Genomic DNA, 20,986 nt, shown 5'->3' on the forward strand with positions numbered 1-20,986 from the left:
TTCCATTTTGCAATGCACATGTGCTACATTTTGAAGTGCAACTTGACTTCCTTAATCTTACCCACTTCCGTTGCAATAAAGATTCACTAATTTCAATAATACAGTCCAGTAGGGGGCGCTGCTCTGGCAGCAGCCATGTCATGCAGCTCGTCAGTTTTTCAACCTTTTTTTACTTTTTCAGTATGTTTTAAAGTCTGTATTTAATGTTTCTTTGTGTGTTTTATGTGGGGGGTGGTGTGGGGGGGGGGGGTAAGGGGGAAACCGCTTCGGTCGCCTCCTCCACGGAGAGGCGAGTTTTTCCAGGTCGCCTCCCCCGTGGCCTAACATCAAGGATCGACGCGGCCTTTCCCGGAAACGCGCCCGGGGCTTCAGCGGCGGGCGCAGCGTGGACTCTCGGCGTGGAGCGGGTGAGCCCTCGCTGGAGGGGAGCGCTCCGTTTCGCTGGCCCGGGGCAGCCGGCAGCCTGAAGTCGCGGCCTGAAGTTGCGGTCTGCAGAGCTCCAGCTGGTGCGGCGTCTACAGCCCGGGATCTCACGTTGGGGACCCGGGGGAAGAAGAAGCCATCACTGCCGGCCTGCGGCCAACTTCTACCGCGGGGCCGGCATGGACTTAACATCACCCCTGGAGGGGAGCTTCGACTGCCGGCCCTGCAGTCTACGGTGCTTCTGGCTGCGGCGGAGACTTTAAATCTTGACCGCCGGCCTGCGGCCTACACCATCTTAAAGCACGTCTCCGGTGAGGAAGAGCCGATCCTGGACTGACTCTGGACTCGGGTCCTGACCACGGGGGGGAAATGGAGGAGGACTGGCCAAATTTTGTGCCTTCCACCACAGTGATGAATGCTGTGGTGGATGTTTGTGTTACAGTTTTATTGTGGTTGTGTGTTCTTTATTATTGTATCGCTGCAGACAACCCAAATTTCCACCAGCCTGGCTGTGTGGCAATAAATTATATCTAATCTAATCTAATAACTGCTTGCTGCAAGTTAAATAGTTGGTATAATGAATGGCCATGCACCTTGCAGCATTTTTTATTTAGTTTAGTTTAGAGATATAGCCCGGAAACAGGCCCATCGGCCCACCGAGTCCACGCCGACCAGCGATCCCGGCACATTAACACTACCCTACACATTAGGGAAAATTTTACATTTATACTAAACCGATTAATCTACAAACCTGTACATCTTGAGTGTGGGAGGAAACCAGAGATACCGGACAAAATCCATGCAGGTCACGGGGAAAACGTACAATCTCCGTTCAGACAGCACCCGTAGTCAGGATCGAACCTGGGTCCCTGGCGTTGTAAAGCAGCAAATCTACTGCTGTGCCAGCGTGCCACCCTAGTTTCACTAGTTATGCATGCCATAATGAAAATTGCTTGAATATTACTGTTGTTTTCTGTGGTTAACCAACCCTCAACCCATGCTCATGCAGTAGTTTTAATCCTTAGATCCTTCATTTTGTTTAACAGTATTGTGTATGATCTTACAAAATTCAAAACATTGAGCAACCATTTAAATACTCTGCAAATTTCACATTCATTAACCCAAGATGTCAAAAAAAAAAACAATAAAATTAGTTTGACTGCCAAGAAGGTTCAGTTAATTGTATTTTTTATTACACTAACTCGGTTAAGAGATTTGAATAGTCACTTGCTCTTAAAATAGTGCCTAAGAATATCTAATATTTGCCTGCAACCAGACAACAACATAACTGGTATCCTAACGATTAAGCGTACAAAACTGTCTATTCACTCCACACAGAGTGAGACACTACTACTACTTCTGTGTCCATTTGTGTCACTCAATTAATTTTCCAGAAGAGCCTTCTTTAATTCTCTACCGCGGTCATATGCTTGGTATTATTTTTTCTTTGTACTCGATATCCCTTAGGTTTCCTGGAACAGCTGTAATTTTCTTTCACCCTTTCAGGAACACATTGACCTGGAACTAAATGCTTTCCATTTGTCAGTTGTAGACCTGCAAGTAGCTGTTTCTGGTCTAATTTAGCTAAGACCCATTTTACAATATTGAAATCTTCCCCCAATTTAGGACCTCCGTTTCCAGACCATCCTGTTGCCATTCAATACTATCGTTTGCATTGGTGTGTGGGCAGTTTTTCAGGCACAATTACTTTCACACCATGCTGGTCTTTTTTTAAGACTGACATGAAAGACTGCAGAATCACTTCAGGTTCAACATAACTTTACTCTTGAAATTCCTCAATCATTAGCACAGAATCGGTTCAATTACAATTAAATAAAAGCTGGAATCTGCAATTTTTGCACCCATTGTCAAACATGGTCAGTTTGACAAGATCAAATGAAAAATCTTCAAAACAAGATCAGTTATAACCAAGTTTTCACCGAATACATCTTCTGAATTTGCAATTACCTTCCCAGGTACTTGTATTAGTCACACACTTCAGATCAAGACGAACAATTTCTGGGCGCACTCTGTTATCCCGAGTAGAAACCTCTCGACCTTTTGGCACATCAGACTCTTTATTAGCATTTAAATCATAGGTTCCAGATGTCAAATTCTGAAAAGGTAGATGGGAACAAGAGGTTTATTTGACTACCAATCTGTTCACAATACAGTAGTGAGAAAGCATTGTTACAGTAGTTCAGAAATTATTCAGAATACTTTAAGGCTACCACAGAGCGCTAATTCCTTATAATGCTCTTGAACCAGCTAAATAATCACAGATACAGACTTTCCTGTAAAAAAGGTATCTGTTTGGATTGAACATTGTTATGCCGGGTATCCCTGCTCTTTGATGCACCTCACCAGCAATAGATTTCTCCACAGCACAGGGTAAAGTGACTGCCTATTCACTCCACTACTCATCCTGGCCCACCAAAACCAAGCCCTCATAGGTAGCCTTTTACATTGAAATAGGGCAATTCATCACTGTAGAAGTATCAGGTTCCAAGCTATGACAACAGGGCAGTCAGGAGATTGTTGCCAGAACTGCTGAGTTATTCCAGCACTTTGTGTTTTGCTCACTTAACACATCATAAGTTTATTATCAATAACAATGATACTTTCCAACTCTCCATTTAAAAGTGATGTGAAAAAGAATAGCTGTGCTGGAGAGAAATCATGGAGTCAGCAGAAAAATTAACAATATTACATCTGACTGGCAGCAAGAAAACACAAGGCAAAAAAAATCTCGTAATACCATTGGCTTTATGAAACTATAAGCATAAAGAATTAATACGTTTATTGGCCAAGTATTCACATAAGGAATTTGCCTTGGTGCTCCGCCCGCAAGTGACAACATGACATACAGTGACACACAAATCATTAAATAGGGATAAAACTTCCTTTCGGAGGTAAAATGGTGGAAATTCGTCCTCAGTTACTTAAACATTGCAAAATAGAGTTTGGACTGTTCCCAAAATTCAGTTACATAAAATGAAATTTAATTTTGGAAGCTGGGTGCGTGATTGGTAATATTTTAGTGAACCATATTATGTATGCAGATGATCTTGTGGTCTTTAGTCCATCTAGCGCTGGTCTCCAGCAGCTCCTTACTATATGTTCTGTGTATGGTGTGGAACATGACATTAAATATAATGCTAGTAAGAGTGCTGTTATGATCTGTAGAACCAAAGAGGATAAATGTCTAAAATTTCCTGATTTTAAATTGTTTGACAATAATCTTAGTGTCTGTAATAAGGTAAAATATCTAGGGCATATTATTACAGAACAAATGAGATGATGAGGATATTTATAGGCAACGACGCATGCTGTATGTACAGGCTAATATCCTCTTGCGTAAATTTGGTGCTTGTGCAGATGTGGTGAAGATGTCGCTATTTAGAGCATACTGCGCACCACTCTACACTGCGCACATGTGGTCGAACTATGGAAAGACAAGTATGCAGAGACTAAAGGTGGCATATAACGATGCCATGAGAACACTGCTAAGGCAACCTAGATGGTGTAGTGCCAGTAATATGTTTGTGGCTGCAGGAGTCAGTACTTTAGAAGCTATCCTAAGACATCACATGTATAAATTCATTTGCAGGATAAATGACTCTAAAAATGTGCTTATTGTGGCCTTGTCAAACATAAGGGTTAGCACTACACGCTACGAATCCCAGCTGTGGAGACACTGGTATCGTTGTCTTGTTGTAGGACATTGATCATTCTTTTAATCTGGATTTTTAACTTATGTATTGTGGTTTTTTTAAATATAAATTATGTTGTTTTTATAAGTGATATACTAAGATTTTATATGTATTTTATGATATTTAATATGCAATGCATTTTTTATGTAATGTTGCCACTTGTCTGGACCTTGAGTCCGTAATAAAGTTTATTATTATTATTATTATAGCATGCTACTACTGCTCCATTGCACCTGTAGTGTAATGCCCCTGTCCCACTTAAGAAACCTGAACGGAAACCTCTGCAGAACTTGTGCCCCACCCAAGGTTTCCATGCGGTTCCCGGAGGTTTTTGTCAGTCTCCATACCTGCTTCCACTACCTGCAACCTCCAGCAACCACCTGCAACCTCCGGGAACCGCACGGAAACCTTGGGTGGGGCGCAAAGTCTCCAGAGGTTTCCGTTCAGGTTTCCTAAGTGGGACAGGGGCATGCGTGACCAAAGCGAACTTCTGTTCCTGGAGAACCATGCAGGATTCTCCGTTCATCCGACAAAAGCAAATGGATTGTGAACTACCTAATTTTACAGAGCTATAGAGATTGCCCTTTTTATTTTGAAGTGTTGCTGTTCTTTGTATGTCTCTGTTGTAACAAGATTAGCACAAAATTTGTATCATATTTTCTATTCTACATCAGACCTCAGGTTATATGATTAGTTCTAATTTACAGCTGAAGTTCTTTTTAATCCTATTCCAAAGTCAGTTGCTACCTCGTATTACTATGTTCTTAAAAACAAATATGTACCATGCTCACCTACTTTGGTAAATCATACATCTTTTCTCTATTTGGTACTATTTAAATGATTATTAATTTTCAAATAAGCAGGTCAGAGAAAAAGCCTATTCTGAAGATTTAAGATTTGTGAATGAATACTGCACAAAAAAAAAAAAATAAATAAAAAATAAAATCCCCAAAACAAATCACTGCAATATTAACCTTTTTGAATGTTTGTACTCACCAAAGTTAATTTTGATGAATTATCCATGCCAATTTCAGGAACTGACGTACATTGTTCCCTGTATTTAAAAAAAAAAACACATGTTTCATGGCTCATTTTCATAGTTTTCCAAACAAGAACCTTGGTTTGTGTATACCCACAAGCAATTGATGCAATTAAGAAAATTGATCACATCTCAAATGTATAAATTTGGGAACTAGTTACAACTAAGAGGTAACATTGTAGAATAAAGAACACCAGCTTGAATATAACGTACAGAAGTACCATCACATTATCTACAATGGTAAACAACTTAGGACAAAATGAATTTAAGTTGCCAATGTTCCACATGAATATTACCTGACAACTTTACAATTATTTTACATCAAGTTGAAAATAATGAAAATATAATTGAGAAGATTCTTTTTGCACTCGCGTTTAATATACTTACAAGCAGTTCCAAAACAATTCAATTAAACAGGCCTACTGCAGAGCATCGTCTATTACCAACTTTAAAAAGACTGCATATTAAGCTAGAGTACAATTTTGTGATTTATGTTATAGACAAAATATACTTTTGTACTTTATTAAATGTAATTTAAATACAAATATGTTTAATAGCAAACAGATTACCTTTCTTCTTTATTATTGTTTTCTTCATGTGTGATTGGTTCATTGTCCAGACTTTCTTCAGGCACATCCAAGAGTGGAACTTTGGGAAGAGAAAAACTTTCCACGACCTACAAGATCCAAAAATAAAACAAACTATTCGGGTCTATCCTGCATTATGTATGGTATCTGAAGGATGCGAGATACTCGAGTACAAGGGTGTCTTGAATAGTTTCTTGCCAGTTTGGTTATATTTTTTAAGAAAAATACTTCATGTAATTCTATTAAATAGGTCATGGTAAATGGAGTTTCTGAATCACCACTCAGATAAAGGATCTGGAGACACCAATTCAGAGATGTGGGTGGGCCACAACAAGTTCTGCCAACAAAGCTCGTAAGATGACAAAGACCCGATCAGTGCTTTTGGCCGTGAATGCTGCATGGTTTAAGTGTTTTTGAATGCCTCTTCTGTTCAGTTAAAATGTATAAACAACTAAATGTTTTAAATTAACCTTTCAAAGATTAGAAACACTTTAGTACTTAAAAACATTAAAGAGCACACATATAATCACGGAAATATTCTAACTAGTCTTCCTCAAGCCATACAATCTACACTCGACTTGGATCTGCTAGAAAAATAGTGCAAAATCTGGATCCATGAATTATAGCTAAATAATACTGTACAGAACAAGATTAGTTTTCTCTTTTCAAAACAGTCACTGAGAAGTGGAAATTATTGCTTCCACTCCAGTAGTGTAGGCTCCAAAAAGGCTGTTAGCACCAATGTAGGGCTCAAATACTCTGCTGCTAAAGGGATAGGGGGTGGGTAGTTTGGGAAGTTAAGTGCAGGAAAGAACTGCAGATACGGGTTTAAATCGAAGGTAGACACAAAATACTGGAGTAACTCAGTGGGACAGGAAGCGTCTCTGGAGAGAAGGAATGGGGGGAGTTTCAGGTCGAGACCCTTTTTCAGACTGATGTCAGGAGAGTGGGCAGGACAGAGATAGAATGTAGTCAGAGACAGTAAGACTGGTGGGAGAACTGGGAAGGGGAGGAGATGGAGAGAGAGGGAAAGCAAGGGCTATTTGAAGTTAGAGAAGTCAATGTTCATACCGCTGGGGTGTAAGCTGCGAGCGAGCGAAATATGAGGTGCTGTTCCTCCAATTTGCACTGGACCTCACTCTGACAATGGAGCAGAAAGGTCAGATTGGGAATGGGAGGGAAGGAGTGCTGAGCAGCCGGGAGATCAGTTAGGTAAGGCGGACTTAGCGGAGGTGTTCAACGAAACGATCACCGAGCCTGCACTTGGTCTCGCCGATGTACAGTATGTGACACCTGGAGCAGCGGATACAGTTGATGAGGTTGGAGGAGGTGCAAGTGAACATCTGCCTCACCTGGAAAGACTGTCGGGGTCCTTGGATGGGGTCGAGGGGGGAGGTAAAGGGACAGGTGTTGCATGTCCCCATTCTTTTGGAAACGGGAGTTGCCCTCTTCCATTATAGATGAGGCTCTCACTAGGGTCTCCTCAATATCCCGCAGCTCCGCTCTTGCTTCCCCCATTTGTAATAAGGATAGAGTCCCCCGTGTCCTCACCTTCCACCCGATCAGCCTTCGCATACAGCAAATAATCCTCCAATATTTTCGCTACCTCCAACAGGATCCCACTACTGGCCACCACTTCCCATCTCCACCACTTTCTGCTTTCCGCAGAGACCGTTCCCTCCACAACTCCCTAGTCAACTCCTCCCTTCCCACTCAAACCACCCCCTCCCCAGGTACTTTCCTCTGCAACAGATGCAACACCTGTCCCTTTACCTCCCCAATTGACTCCAGCCAACGACCCAGACAGTCTTTCCAGGTGAGGTAGAGGTTCACTTACACCTCCTCCAACTTCATCTACTCTATCCGCTGTTCCAGGTGTCAACGAATAAAACTGATTGATTGATTAAAAAAACTCCAGTACATTGTCAAGACCAAGCGCAGGCTTGGCGATCGTTTCGCTGAACACCTCCGCTCAGTCCGCCTTAACCTACCTGATCTCCCAGTTGCTCAGCACTTTAACTCCCAATCTGACCTGGGCCTTCTCCATTGCCAGAGTGAGGCCCAGCGCAAATTGGAGGAACAGCACCTCATATTTTGCTTAGGTAGCTTACACCCCAGCGATATGAACATTGGCTTCTCTAACTTCAAATAGCCCTTTCTTTCCCTCTCACTCCATCCCATCCCGTTCTCCCATCCATCTTACTGTCTCCGACTACATTGTCCTGCCCACTCCCCTGACATCAGTCTGAAGAAGGGTCTCGACCGGAAATGCCACCCATTCCTTCTCTCCAGAGATGCTGCCTGTCCTGCCGAGTTACTCCAGTATTTTGTGTCTACATTGGGAAGTTATATACTCCTTTTTCCACTTATCATCTCAAATGCTCCTTCATTTTGAGTCGTCAAGGATGTTGCACATTTTCCAATAAAACTTCAAGAACATTATTGAATTTTTTCCTCTTCACCCGGCAATCACATGCTGTGATAGTTTGGAATACCGCACTTTTCTTAAATCTAACCATTGAGACTTATTTAAAATTAAAAATCCTAAATAAAATCAGCCAGCTGCAATGATGAGGACATTGGCCAAGGAGTAACTATCAAATGCCTGAATGTTTCACTAATTATGTCACAACTATTGACATTAGTGTTGACACATTAACATCATATCCCCAGTACTTAGGAGGTGCTTGCTGTAGGTAGCCCATGTCCAAGAATAATACATTGGAAGCAGGTATCATTACTCCCCAAAACATCAAGGGCTTTGTGGCAGGATGTTCAGGCACCTACCCGAAAATAGAAAAAAAGATGTACTGGCACAACGAAGGCAGTGAATTTGATCATTAATGTCCACATTCCTCGTGAATTAGCTGCTGAGGTATGGGTAATAGACAATATTCACCAAGATGTGAACCTATATTATTGGAGAATGGTACTATGCAGTGGGGAGGTTGTGGATGTCACATGGAAGGAACTCAATTTCATGTGTTTTTGTGAATGAGTCATGTGTATACTTCCGCTCAGTAACTGTAATTGAGATGATAATGTCCACTGTGCACCTACATGTACAGAAACCTCTACAATTTGGACGGCAGAGATGGTTGTGAGATAAAGCCAAAATGTTATCAGAAAACTGCAGTACCAAATATCCCATCATTGCAAGAAATTGGACAGGATATAATCTCAACTCCCCAGTATCTAATGTTATAACCACCATCTTAGCTCATGTTTTATCTATTATTTTATTTTGTTCTGAAATGTCTTGTTTCCTGGTATTGAGGTTGCCTGAGTGTTTCTAGCATTCCACTTCAAATTTTTCACATTTAATTTCAAGAAATTCTTCAATTATCATTTTACTTACATTTTCAACACTTTGGTGCAAACGTGTCCTCAGTACTTCCAATGTACAATTATGTAGCGAAATTTCCTGATCATTGTCTTCCAAACTATCTGCATGCTGCGAACTTTCTGAAAAGGCTATTTTGCCAACTCCCGCATTGCGACTATTCTCTTCAGTGAAATCTTCTCTAGAATGTAAAAAAATAAAATAAATTGATCCAGCACAGAAAATTGTTAACCGCTACTTAAAACCAGGTGCTGAATTCTTAGCCAAATCTGCAGCATACAATGATGTAATGGTGGAGAATTGATAAACTATTTGATTTGGTGCAAAATGCCAATTGAAGATAATTTGTTTAAAATCCATTGATTTGGTGTTTAAACCATAAAATGCAGAAAGTAAAAGCTGAGCTCAAAAGTGGGAAGATTTATAAAAGTGTAACAAATGGGAAATAATCAAGAATTCTGATATGTTCTAATTTTACACGGACATTCTTTCAGGTTCATTCAAATGACATTCAACATGTCATTTACACTGATTAACAAAATAGAATTGTTTAATTTAAGTAGAAAGAGAAATAATTTACTAGCATACAAATCAAAATCATGTGAACGCAATTTGCATGTTTTCAAATAAATGATAATGTTATTCTCTTTTCTTGTTACTTTCTTGTTGCTATACCTGCTTGCTGGCAGATTAAGAATCACACATTTCAAAGCTCTGCAATCTTACACTATTTAGATAATGAGCTGTTTTTTCCCAGCCAAAATGTACAATTTTGTATTTTCCCACATATTGTCCAACTTTTGTCAGAGCTCTGCTCATTCACTTAGCCTTGCAATATTATTTGTAGCCACATTATGTCCACTTCAGAGCTTGTTTCCCTGCCAATCTTTGTCTCATTTGCAAATTTAACAAAAATTGCTTCAGTGCCTTCATTTACACCAATTGTAAAAATATTATTTTCCTCCAAAGGAACTTCTAAATAATGTTGAATTGTACCAAATCATAAATAGTATAGGTCGATTGCAGTTAGTGTGAAGATAGGAACATTAATGATGTCAGGAGAAAGCAGAAAGACAAAATTTGTTTTGCAATAGGGATATTTATAAAACCAGCTACAAAAATGACCTGTACTTACTCTGCATGCACAGTCACTTGGTTGACAGGGGAACTATGAGCACTGCAAGAGAAAAGTAGAGAGTAGTGTAAAAAAAAAATGCACACAAATTGTAATTTATAAGAACCCTAATTATATTTGTAGATTTTAGAAAAAGTTCAATTTGCCTCAGTATTCTCATATCCCCAGGACATCCCAACGTGGCTCGGTGTAAAGCAAATCCCTTGTTGATTTTGATGCTGTAACACTGGAAACTCAGCAGATAATTTAGGAGCAGAATCCAGTATTGCCATGGACAAATGACCAAAATTAACTGCTTTTAGATATCTATGGGGGAATAAACATCGACAGGGAAAATTCCAAGCCGTTTTGAATGTTGCTGTGAGCCCCAAAGGGGCAGATGCTCCCGAGCTTTAACATTTTATCTGAAAAACACTGCCTTTAAATTACATCAACCCCTCGAAACTAAATGGCAGACCCAACTATATGCATCGAAACATTTAAAATATTTGCACCCAAACCAGTTTTACCTATAACAATGTGAACAGTTAAATTTATAAGCAGCAAATATATCGTCTTATCATTTATTCAGATAGTAATTTTCAGAAAATAATTTATCATTTACTGATGCTTATGGCAGCAAAATAGAAAATAAACTTGCCACAAGAAACTAAACAGCATATTAGTTCCAAATAAGTTTACTTCAACATTAAAATCTTCTTTCCAAAAAGCATCCATGTAAAGTGTATGATGATCGCCACTCACATTTTTTGAAATTAACCAAGATGTTAATAGATACTCGCCACATTATACCCACATATTTATTAAAGGTGCTGGGAAAATAACCTGTTCATAATGCTTATGACAATGAAAGATATGAACATCTAAATAACATATTTTACCTTCAGTGGATATTAAAGGTTATATTCAGGAATTACTTCAACACAGAACTTTTCTCAAATCTTTGAAGAGCCCTTGCAATAACTGCATGGATTTCAGCTACTTTAATCTGCACCAAACTACATGAAGCAGACGGAGGATATTACTTCACTGCATCTGGAACAGTAACTTTATATATCTGAAAAAACTGGTAGTTTGACCTCAACTCAAAAAAACTATACATTAAAGTTTTCAAGAAAGTTATAGAAGGATACTGCCCTAATGCAGGCAGATGGGAGTAGAGTAGATGGGCAATTATGTTGGCATGGACATGGTGCGCAGAAGGGCCCATTTCTATATGTAAATCTTATGAAACTTCTCCAATTTGAGATTCTGCACCAATTCCAAATCAGAGATGAAAAGAACAAAATACATCAATGCACATCAAACATGTTCTACTGATAAGTAGATAACAATTTACCTCGTTGACAAAACAATATTGTCAGATTCAGTTACATTCTTGGTCATCATCAAGTGCTCAGAGTTCACCATTAACAACATCCTATCTTCAGGAGGTTCATCAGTTTGTTCTATTTTATTGCTTTCTTCACATGATTCAGTAACCTGAAATTACAAACTTGTCAACATTAGCATCCTGGTGTAAGCATAGCTATCTCAGTGACATCTTGAACAAATTGTTCCTCTGAAAAAGTGACAGGACATTTTCAATAGTCATGTCTTTCGTAGGATATCTCTGCCTTCAACTGAAGTAAAACTGGATGATCCAATTCTACAACTAGTTTGGTAACAAACATTACACCATTGATGATTTCATTAATGATGTTTGAAATCCTGGAGAGATCACAGAATGCTGTCTTTATTTGATAATTCATTCAGAATATTACTTAAGAATTATTTCTCTTGCTTGTCAGCCAAGAAAACAATGTTCCTGAAAAATAATACATCAAAAGTAGTGATAATTCAAGAATGATCCCATCTAAAGACTTTTCCCATATAAAAAAAAAAAGTACTCGCTGAAGTTCACGAGGATGATGGGGATCTCATTGAAAGGCCTAGATGTAGAAGTGGAAAGGATGTTTCCAGTAATGGGAGAGTCTAGTATCAGAGGGCACAGAATAAAAGGACATACATTTAGAATGGAGACAAGGAGGAATTACTTTAGCCAGAGGGTGGAGTATCTGTGGAATTCATTGCCACAGAGCTGTGGAGGCCAAGACGTTGGGTATTTTTAAAGCAGAGATTGATAGGCTCTTGATTAGTAAGGGTGACAAAGGTTAAAGGCAGGAGAATGGGGAAAAAAGGCAAAAATAGATCAACCATGATCAAATGGCAGAGTAGACTAGATGGGCCGAATAGCCTAATCTTGCTCCAATAATAACCAATGACTATTTTGAACACAAAATTGCATGATCTTAATTACATTGGGCCACCACACTGGCACAGCCAAGAGGACAACCTAGAGAGGAAAAATATTCTAAAGATTAGTGGCAGGAAACATGGAGCAATACAAAATAACAAGTAGAAAACCATGTTAAGGGCTCACCATAGATTTTCCACCTACTAATGTGGCTTCCTCTTAAATGTGCAATTCTTTAGGGCGAAATTCTAATGCTACTCTTTAGGATAACTTGAACATAAGATCTCTGCAGTTACAAAAGTGGAGAGATAATGAGATAACATCTGCTGGTGCAATTGACAAGTTGAGGAGGATCCAGGTCATTGAGGCAGGAATCAATTAGCACCATAACCAACCTCTCAGTACTTCATTAAAGGTGGATGCAAGTGCTACAAAATTGTATTCATTGCAGCAGGTCACCATGTGCTTTTGGGTATGATAGATGCCCTTCTGATGCAGGTGGGAGCCTCAGACAGCAGAAGCAAGATGTTAAAAACATTTTTGAACACTCCAGCCACAGGTCTTTAGCACACCTTCCTTCCGAACAATCTTGAACTCTTAACTATTAACCTTATTCCACTCCACTCAAAAAAAAATACTGCACACAAGGTCTAACACAGTGCCCTCCATAATGTTTGGGACAAAGATCCATCATTTATTTATTTGCCTCTGTCCTCGACTATTTGAGATTTGTAATAGGAAAAAAAATTAAATTAAATTAAAAATTTTTTAAAAATCACATGTGGTTAAAGTGCACATTATCAGATTTTAATAAAGGCCATTTTTATACGTTTTGGTTTCACCATGTAGAAATTACAGCTGTGTTTATACATAGTCCCCCCATTTCAGGGCACCATAACGTTTGGGACACATGGCTTCACAGGTGTTTGTAATTCTCAGGTGTGTTTAATTGCCTCCTTCATGCAGGTACAAAAGAGCTCTCAGCACCTAGTCTTTCCTCCAGTCTTTCCATAATATTTGGAAACTTTTATTGCTGTTTATCAACATGAGGACCTAAGTTGTGCTAATGAAAGTCAAAGAAGCTATTATGAGACTGAGAACCAGAATAAAACTGTTAGAGACATCAGCCAAACCTTAGGCTGGTGAGCTTACTAATCAATTGTTTGGAACATCATTAAGAAGAAAGAGAGCACTGGTGAGCTTACTAATCGAAACTGGACTGGCAGGCCAAGGAAAATCTCCACAGATGATGACAGAATTCTGTCTATAATAAAGAAAAATCTCCAAACACATGTCTGACAGATCAGAAACACTCTTCGGGAGTCAGGTGTGGATTTGTCAATGACCACTGTCCACAGAAGACTTCATGAACAGAAATACTGAGGCTACACTGCAAGACGCAAACCACTGGTTAGCCGCAAAAATAGGATGACTAGGTTACAGTTTGCCAAGAACTTAAAAGAGCAACCACATTTCTGGAAAAGGGTCTTGTGGACAGATGAGACGAAGCTTAACTTGTATCAGAGTGATGGCAAGAACACAGTATGGAGGAGAGAAGGAACTGCCCACGATCTAAAGCGTACCACCTCATCTGTGAAACACGGTGGTGGGGGTGTTATGGCCTGGGCATGTATGGCTGTTGAAGGTACTGGCTCACTTATATTCATTGATGTTACAACTGCTGACGGTAGTACCATAATGAACACATCCTATCTGCTCAAGTTCAAGCAAATGCCTCAAAACACATTGGCCGGCAGGTAATTCTACAGCAAGACAATGATTCCAAACATACTGCTAAAGCAACAAAGGAGTTTTTCAAAGCTAAAGAATGGTTAATTCTCGAGGGGCCAAGTCAATCACCCGATCTGAACCCAATTGAGCATGCCTTTTATATGCTGAAGAGAAACTGAAGGAGACTAGCCCCAAAAACAAGCATAAGCTAAAGATGGCTGCAATACAGGCCTGGCAGAGTATCACCAGAGAAGACACCCAGCAACTGGTGATGTTCATGAATCGCAGACTTCAAGCAGTCATTGCATGAAAAGGATATGCAACAAAATACGAAACATGACTACTTTCATTTATAAGACATTGCTGAGTCCCAAAAATTATGGTGCCCTGAAATTGGGGGGGGGGGGGGGAGACGACTATGTATAAACACTGCTGTAATTTCAACATGGTGAAACCAAAATGTATAAAAATGGCCTTTATTAAAATCTGACAATGTGCACTTTAACCAAGTGATTTTTTCATATTACAAATTTCAAACTGTGGAGTACAGAGGCAAATAAATAAATGATGGGTCTTTGTCCCAAACATTATGGAGGGCACTGTAGTTCCCAATAAGTAAGTTTGTTTTATCTTATCCTGTAAATTCAGCCATAATACTTGTGACATCAGAACAGTAGCTGCAACTGCCCACTGGAAAAATTAGAGCTTACTTTTCCAAGAAATGGCCAAAGACCTCAAACCAGAGGAAAAATAGAATGCAATGCCATTTATAGCATATACTCCAAATGTACAGGTGAAGGATCTAAAAGCAAACCGACACTGCTAAAGAGCAGAGGAACCTCCAATTCTTGTCTGTGGGAAAGAAAAATAGATTGAAGCTAAATTTTGAGAATTATAAGGTTTATGCAGTAGCATTTCAGAAAATACCCATGCCATGTGCAGAGGATAATTAGACATGGAATTTGGGGCAGGTAATCAGAATTTAAGTAGGAAGCTATATAAACTGCACGAGTTCTACCTATCAAAAGTAGCAGAGGGAATAGCAGAGAAGAGGGGTTAAAAAAGCTATGTTAGGAAATAGGACAAAGTGAGGACTTAAAATTAGAAAAAATACACAGCAGTGAAAACAATAATCAAAAGTACTGTGTCCAATTCGAAAGGTGGTGGAAAAATATATCAAAATATTGAAGGCAACCAGTCGAAAATATCACGTTTAACAATACAAAAAATAAACAAACAGCCAAATTCCATAACTAATTTTATTCATTTGAAACAAATTGTCAAAATGGGCCTGGCATATCTGAGTCAGATCAAAATAAGAAATGGAATGAAATAATTGGAAAGATCCTTCTGAATACAGCAGACTAATCTACGTAGAACCATGCAAAAAAAAAAAAAAAAAAAATGCAATAGCACTCCTCCCTTTTTGAATGAGCTAATCAGTAGAAAATGAAGCATTTAAAGCCAAATAAATACCATTGAATGGTTATTTAAATTAATATTGATTCAATGGCCGAATGCATGCAATGGTGATTTGAAACGTCAGTGTTTCTACCTGGAAATAAAATAGTTAGCAAATAAGATGAAATGGATTGACTAACTCATTTATATTGCACTGTATAGCTAATAGGGTATTTTGACTGCTACATGTAAGAAACACAGTAACCAATCTGTACGCTAAATTCCCGACTAACAAATGTTCCCACCAGTTTGGCTTTGGCTTAAAGTACAAACATCGACATGACACCCTGCCTCTAATTTGAAATGTTGTTGATTTTGTTGTTCAAAACATCGACCTGAAATTGTAGGCGGTGGTTTGTTTTAACAACTTAATCCCAAAAATGGCCATTCTAAACCCGACAGCTACATCATCCCTACAGTGCATTGTCAGCATTGATTATTGTGCTCAAGTCGGAATCCACAAGTTGGATTATTGTGCTCAAGTCGGAATCCACAAGTTGGATTATTGTGCTCAAATCCACAATAGATTATGAAATCAGAAAATGTTCGGCACAGTTCAAGGCTCTGTAGTTAACTCTAATGGTGTAGCTGAAAGAATAAACCAACCTTATCTCACGTCCTAGTTCTGGCATTTCAAGAGCACATCCAAATATTTTATTAAACCACCTTCTTGGATCAAGGACAACAAGCTTTCACTCCAGTTTTATTGGTTCCTCGGTAGCAAATAAGGACAATGTGTGAACTGCTGTCTCTTCCCTGGCACTAGCGGCTCGCCTGCAGTCCGTTTGTTTTTACTTTTTTGTGTTGGTTTTTTTCGTTTTGTCTAGTTAAGTTTTTGGTTTTTAGGTTGTGTTTATGTGGGGGGGGGGAGGGGGTTGAAACGGGGCTTGCTGTCTCTCCCTTCGGGGGAATGTGACTTTTTTGTCGTATCCCCCTTCTCTGCCGCCGTCTGCGCTGAGGCCTAATGGTGGAGTTGGCGACCTCGAGACTCCAGAGGCACAGCCAGTCAGGACTTGCCCTGGGCTCGCTCCCGTGAGGGCGGTCTGGCTCGGGGCTGGAACGGCGCTCCCGTAAGGGGCTGTGACGCTCCCGTGAGGGCGGCCTGGCGCGGGGCTGAGACTCTCCCGTGAGGGGCTGTGGCGCTCCCGTCGGGGCGGCCCAGCCAGAGGATGGAATGGCGCTCCTGTCGGAGCGGCCCAGCTCGAGGGAGGTACGGCGCTCCCGTCGGAGCGGCCCAGCTCGAGGGTGGAATGGCGCTCCCGTCGGAGCGGCCCAGCTCGAGGGAGGAACGGCACTCACGTGAGGGCGATCCAGCTAGGGGCTGGAACGGTGCTCCGATGGCTGGGACGGCGTTCTGGCGGCGGTGACCTGAGTCTGGGGTTCAGCCGCGGGCCAGCGGCTGCGTCCGCTGGACTGGAGGACGGCAGCTTCGACCACCCCGGGCCGCGGTGTTTGAGCCGGCCCGTTTGCGGGGTTCGGTGAGCCGCGGGACTGGTTGTACCATCGCCCGGTGGGGTATCGCCTCAGCGCAGAGGGAGAAGAGGAGGGAAGAGACTGCAGCCCTAAGATTTTTGCCTCCACCACAGTGAGGAGGTGTTTGGAGGACTCACTGTGGTGGATGTTAATTTGTGTTTGTTGTTGTTTATTATTGTATTATTGTATGTATGACTGCAGGCACGAAATTTCGTTCAGACCTTAAGGTCTGAATGACAATAAAGGTAATTCTATTCTATTCTATTTAAGACATCAGGAGCCCGACTGGAAAGGTGTTTGAGAATGGTGCATTCCTTAAATCATTTAACGGGGCTTCTGTGTGCACCAATACAGAGTCAAGCATGGTTCTCAATACCACCCTTTGAACATTTTAATGTTTACTTGAATATTTACCATTGTCCATTTAGAACGTGCAAACTCCACAGAAACAACAGCTGAGGTCAGGATTGAACCCAGGTCTCTGGCGCTGTGAGGCAACAGCTCTACCAGCTGTGCCACTGTGCCATCCATTTGTGTCCTTCGTCTTCCAAACACACCAAATCCCTGCCATCCAATTTAAACCTTCTACCAGTTTATTGTGAATCTGTGGTACGGGTCTCATTCCATCAAATCGTCTCCACTAGCAGCAACAACCCTTCCTGCTAGGAAAATGGTGTAACTTATCTACTTGGAACGCTCCTACCAGTTCCAGAAAACAGGAAAAGATCTCCAACTCCAGCCACGTTTGTTTATTATTTCGGAACTAAAAACCGAATCAAGCGGACTCAATATGGGAGAGCTAGAGTCTTTGTGCTGATTTTCCTTTAAGTAAATTAAATAGTTTGATAAATATACTAGTAAGCCATGCATAATGTTGTGTCTCAGTAATATCTTTGTTATAGTTCCTCTGGAAAGGTTGATACAGACACGAGGATCATCAGTGGATTGGAACCATGCCCAGATTAGGATCCCATAGGATTCTATTCGGAGACAATTATGAAGATATTAATCAAAAATCTGAGCTAATAATCACAATTCAGTGACTAAACGTACAGTTAATGAACATACCGTGCAGAATAGTGAATGAAGATGTCAGGTTGGAAAACCAACAGGATTTCCTACACATTTAGGATAAGAGCAGACATGCAGCAGTAGAAATTCAAAGCAAAAATGCAAAATCATTGCTGCAAGAACAGGAAAACATGGAAAGGTTTCATACTTAAATGGAAAGGGATCAATATGAAAACAAGCAGGAAGTTCTAATTATGATCAGACTAGATCATACTTAATGCATCCTTTCATAATCACCATCACTCTGCTCTATCTAACCCCACCACCCAGACGCCACTTTACCCTCTCCACCATTTGCGACGCCCGACATTTTCCTCAGTCTCACTTACAGATGCTAAGCCTGATGCAAGATGGGGTCAGGGCCAAGTCCAGTGGCAACAGAAGAGCTCACATGCGCCTGCATCTGACCACCAACTCATTCTTGGCATGTGCTGCAATATACAGGTATGGATGCCAGGAACAAGCTGACCGGCATAGTGCTGTTGGTCAGTAATTCTCAGAACAATTATATTTTGGCTGAGAATCAAGGCAGAAAATGTAATTGGCATCAAGTAAAATATTGGGATGTAGATTGGGATCAATATGGATCTAAGCAAGGTAGTAACCTTGCCATTTTATAAATTCACCTTGTGATTGCTATGGTAATGTTGGGGGAATGGAGAAATTAGATTATGAAAACTGACTGTGCAAATGAGCCACATTTTCATTCGTAGTTTGGCTATGGAACCTAATAGGAGCAGAGGATAGTCAATGCTTTAAAACAAAAGGGTGGAGGAAGAAGGGGCCAAGGGCCGGGTAAATGTACCGATTCTATCTATATAATGCAAATTGGATAGATTTAATATAGGATTCTTTCAGTAATGTGACATTGCACTGGTGAGCATAACATGCTCAAGAGAAAAAAAACACCTTTAGAACCATCACTCAATTTTTTTCTATTACTAGCAGATCTTCATTTCATGTTTGTATTTGATGTAAATTAGTTATTAGTCAAACAAGATTTCAATTGCACCTTGGGAACATGTGGTATCCCTGACCAACAATTATTTCATATGTAAAGTTAACTGAAAGCTTCATTTAAATTTTGTCCCCAGGAAACATGAAATTTTAAATAAATAAATTTAACAAATTGAGTTACCTCAACACAAAATGAATTTGAAATATCTGTGGGGAGAAACTCTTCAGTACCAAAGAAATCACTGTAATTTTCCAGTAGTTCAGACATTATATTGTTAGCTGCTTCTTGTTCTTTCATATCTTCCACATCTGTGTATATACTGCAAAATAAATATTTAACAAAGTTTACTGAATCTTGAACCTATTTTTAACATTATTGGACACCAATTGCAATGTTGGACTTTGAGACATGTTCTTTTCTGACAAATGCTCTCCAATGCATTTGTTCCAATATAAAAAAAGTATTGAAGAATTAACTTATTATTAAAATTTGAAAGATCTACTTTTATTGTAAGATTGCTCCACTGAAATTGGTGAAGATTGAACACAAAATCACGCATTGTTCTCTATATCTTGAACTGGAGATTAATCTTTACTTTGATTGCCTCCAGGGAGCCATTTTTGTAGACAGCTTTATTATGGAAGATAGGGAAGGATAATTTTAAGCAACAATCTATAAACACAACTTAGGAATATGAAAAAGTCATAAAAATGACCTGCAGAGAAATATTTAAGACTGCAAAACTTACTCTAACTAGAATTAAAATGGTGGCACATGCAAGTTATTACAATAATTTTAAAAATGAGACAAGCATTTGAATCATCTAGACATATAAAGCTGTGGGCCAAGTGCCGGCAGATGGAATTAATAAGAATGGATGCCATTAGTTGACATGTACATGCTGGGCCGAATATGCTATACGAGTTTGATCCTATTCTACAAAAGTACAATTTGTTCTTGCATGAAAAAAACTGGGCAAAGTATATACATAGCGAGTTATTTAACTATTCTGATAAATTTCTCAAAGGGAAATATTTAAATGACTTGGAATTTGTCTTACCTTCCTGAAAGTAAACATGCACACATACCTTGCTAAAATAATTCTTATTTATGCAAGGACTAGACAGCAAATATTGAAGATCTATATTATTGAAAGATTCCTCCACTGAAATTGATTAATCAAAGGCATTGTACCAAAGACCAATCTTGTTTTCATCTTAATTTATTCACTGAACTCTAGCAAAATTACAGGATGACAGATCAATTGATATCAATGACCAAAAAAGGCAGACCAGGGAAAGTTCATAATTTTCTTTTCCACAATTAATGTCACAGCCAACCGCCCAAAATGCTGCCTCAACTTTAGGTTTATTTAGCACAGCCAGAATCAACCCTGGGGCCTTCCTGAACTGTATGGCTCAGATTCAAGAGGTACCATAGGGTCTTTATTGTTTCATCTCTTTAAAGTTAATACAAAAAAAGGCAAACATTCTCAGAAAACCCATGCTTCCAGGGTTTTACTTTAAAAAAAGCCAAGTCTAAGCAAATGTTGGAGACACAGCAGTTTGAATCAAAACAAATGCATTCAAACTAATAATATTAATTTCAGCAGACAAGAATTCCAATTAAACATGAAAATCTGGTAAGTACTGAGCAGTACAGATTCATGACATGCGTCACATTCTTGGTACTACAGAGGTTCAGTTTAAAAAGGAAATTGCTAGAAGTGTTGAAACAAGAACTGCAGATGCTGCTTTACAAAAGACGACAAAGTGCTGGAGTAACAGCGGGTCACGCAGCTTCTCTGGAGAGCATG

General features: G+C 39.8%; 1 protein-coding gene across 4 annotated transcripts in view; it reads right to left on the minus strand.

Annotated features, from left to right (window-relative positions):
* The window catches only part of fam13b (family with sequence similarity 13 member B), a 68,043-nt gene that overhangs the window by 25,900 nt on the left and 21,157 nt on the right, over positions 1–20,986 (minus strand). For 3 of the 4 annotated variants that reach the window (XM_033029387.1, XM_033029389.1, XM_033029386.1), the window contains 7 exons: positions 19,351–19,489; positions 11,580–11,722; positions 10,241–10,282; positions 9,121–9,286; positions 5,745–5,851; positions 5,133–5,190; positions 2,392–2,539 (listed from right to left, as the gene is read on the minus strand). In XM_033029387.1, the coding sequence (XP_032885278.1) occupies positions 2,392–2,539; positions 5,133–5,190; positions 5,745–5,851; positions 9,121–9,286; positions 10,241–10,282; positions 11,580–11,722; positions 19,351–19,489 (803 nt within the window). The remainder of the gene's footprint in view (positions 1–2,391; positions 2,540–5,132; positions 5,191–5,744; positions 5,852–9,120; positions 9,287–10,240; positions 10,283–11,579; positions 11,723–19,350; positions 19,490–20,986) is intronic. The other variant, XM_033029388.1, reaches the window with a different exon arrangement.

The sequence above is a fragment of the Amblyraja radiata genome, chromosome 11 (assembly GCF_010909765.2).
Source record: "Amblyraja radiata isolate CabotCenter1 chromosome 11, sAmbRad1.1.pri, whole genome shotgun sequence".
Taxonomy (NCBI): domain Eukaryota; kingdom Metazoa; phylum Chordata; class Chondrichthyes; order Rajiformes; family Rajidae; genus Amblyraja; species Amblyraja radiata.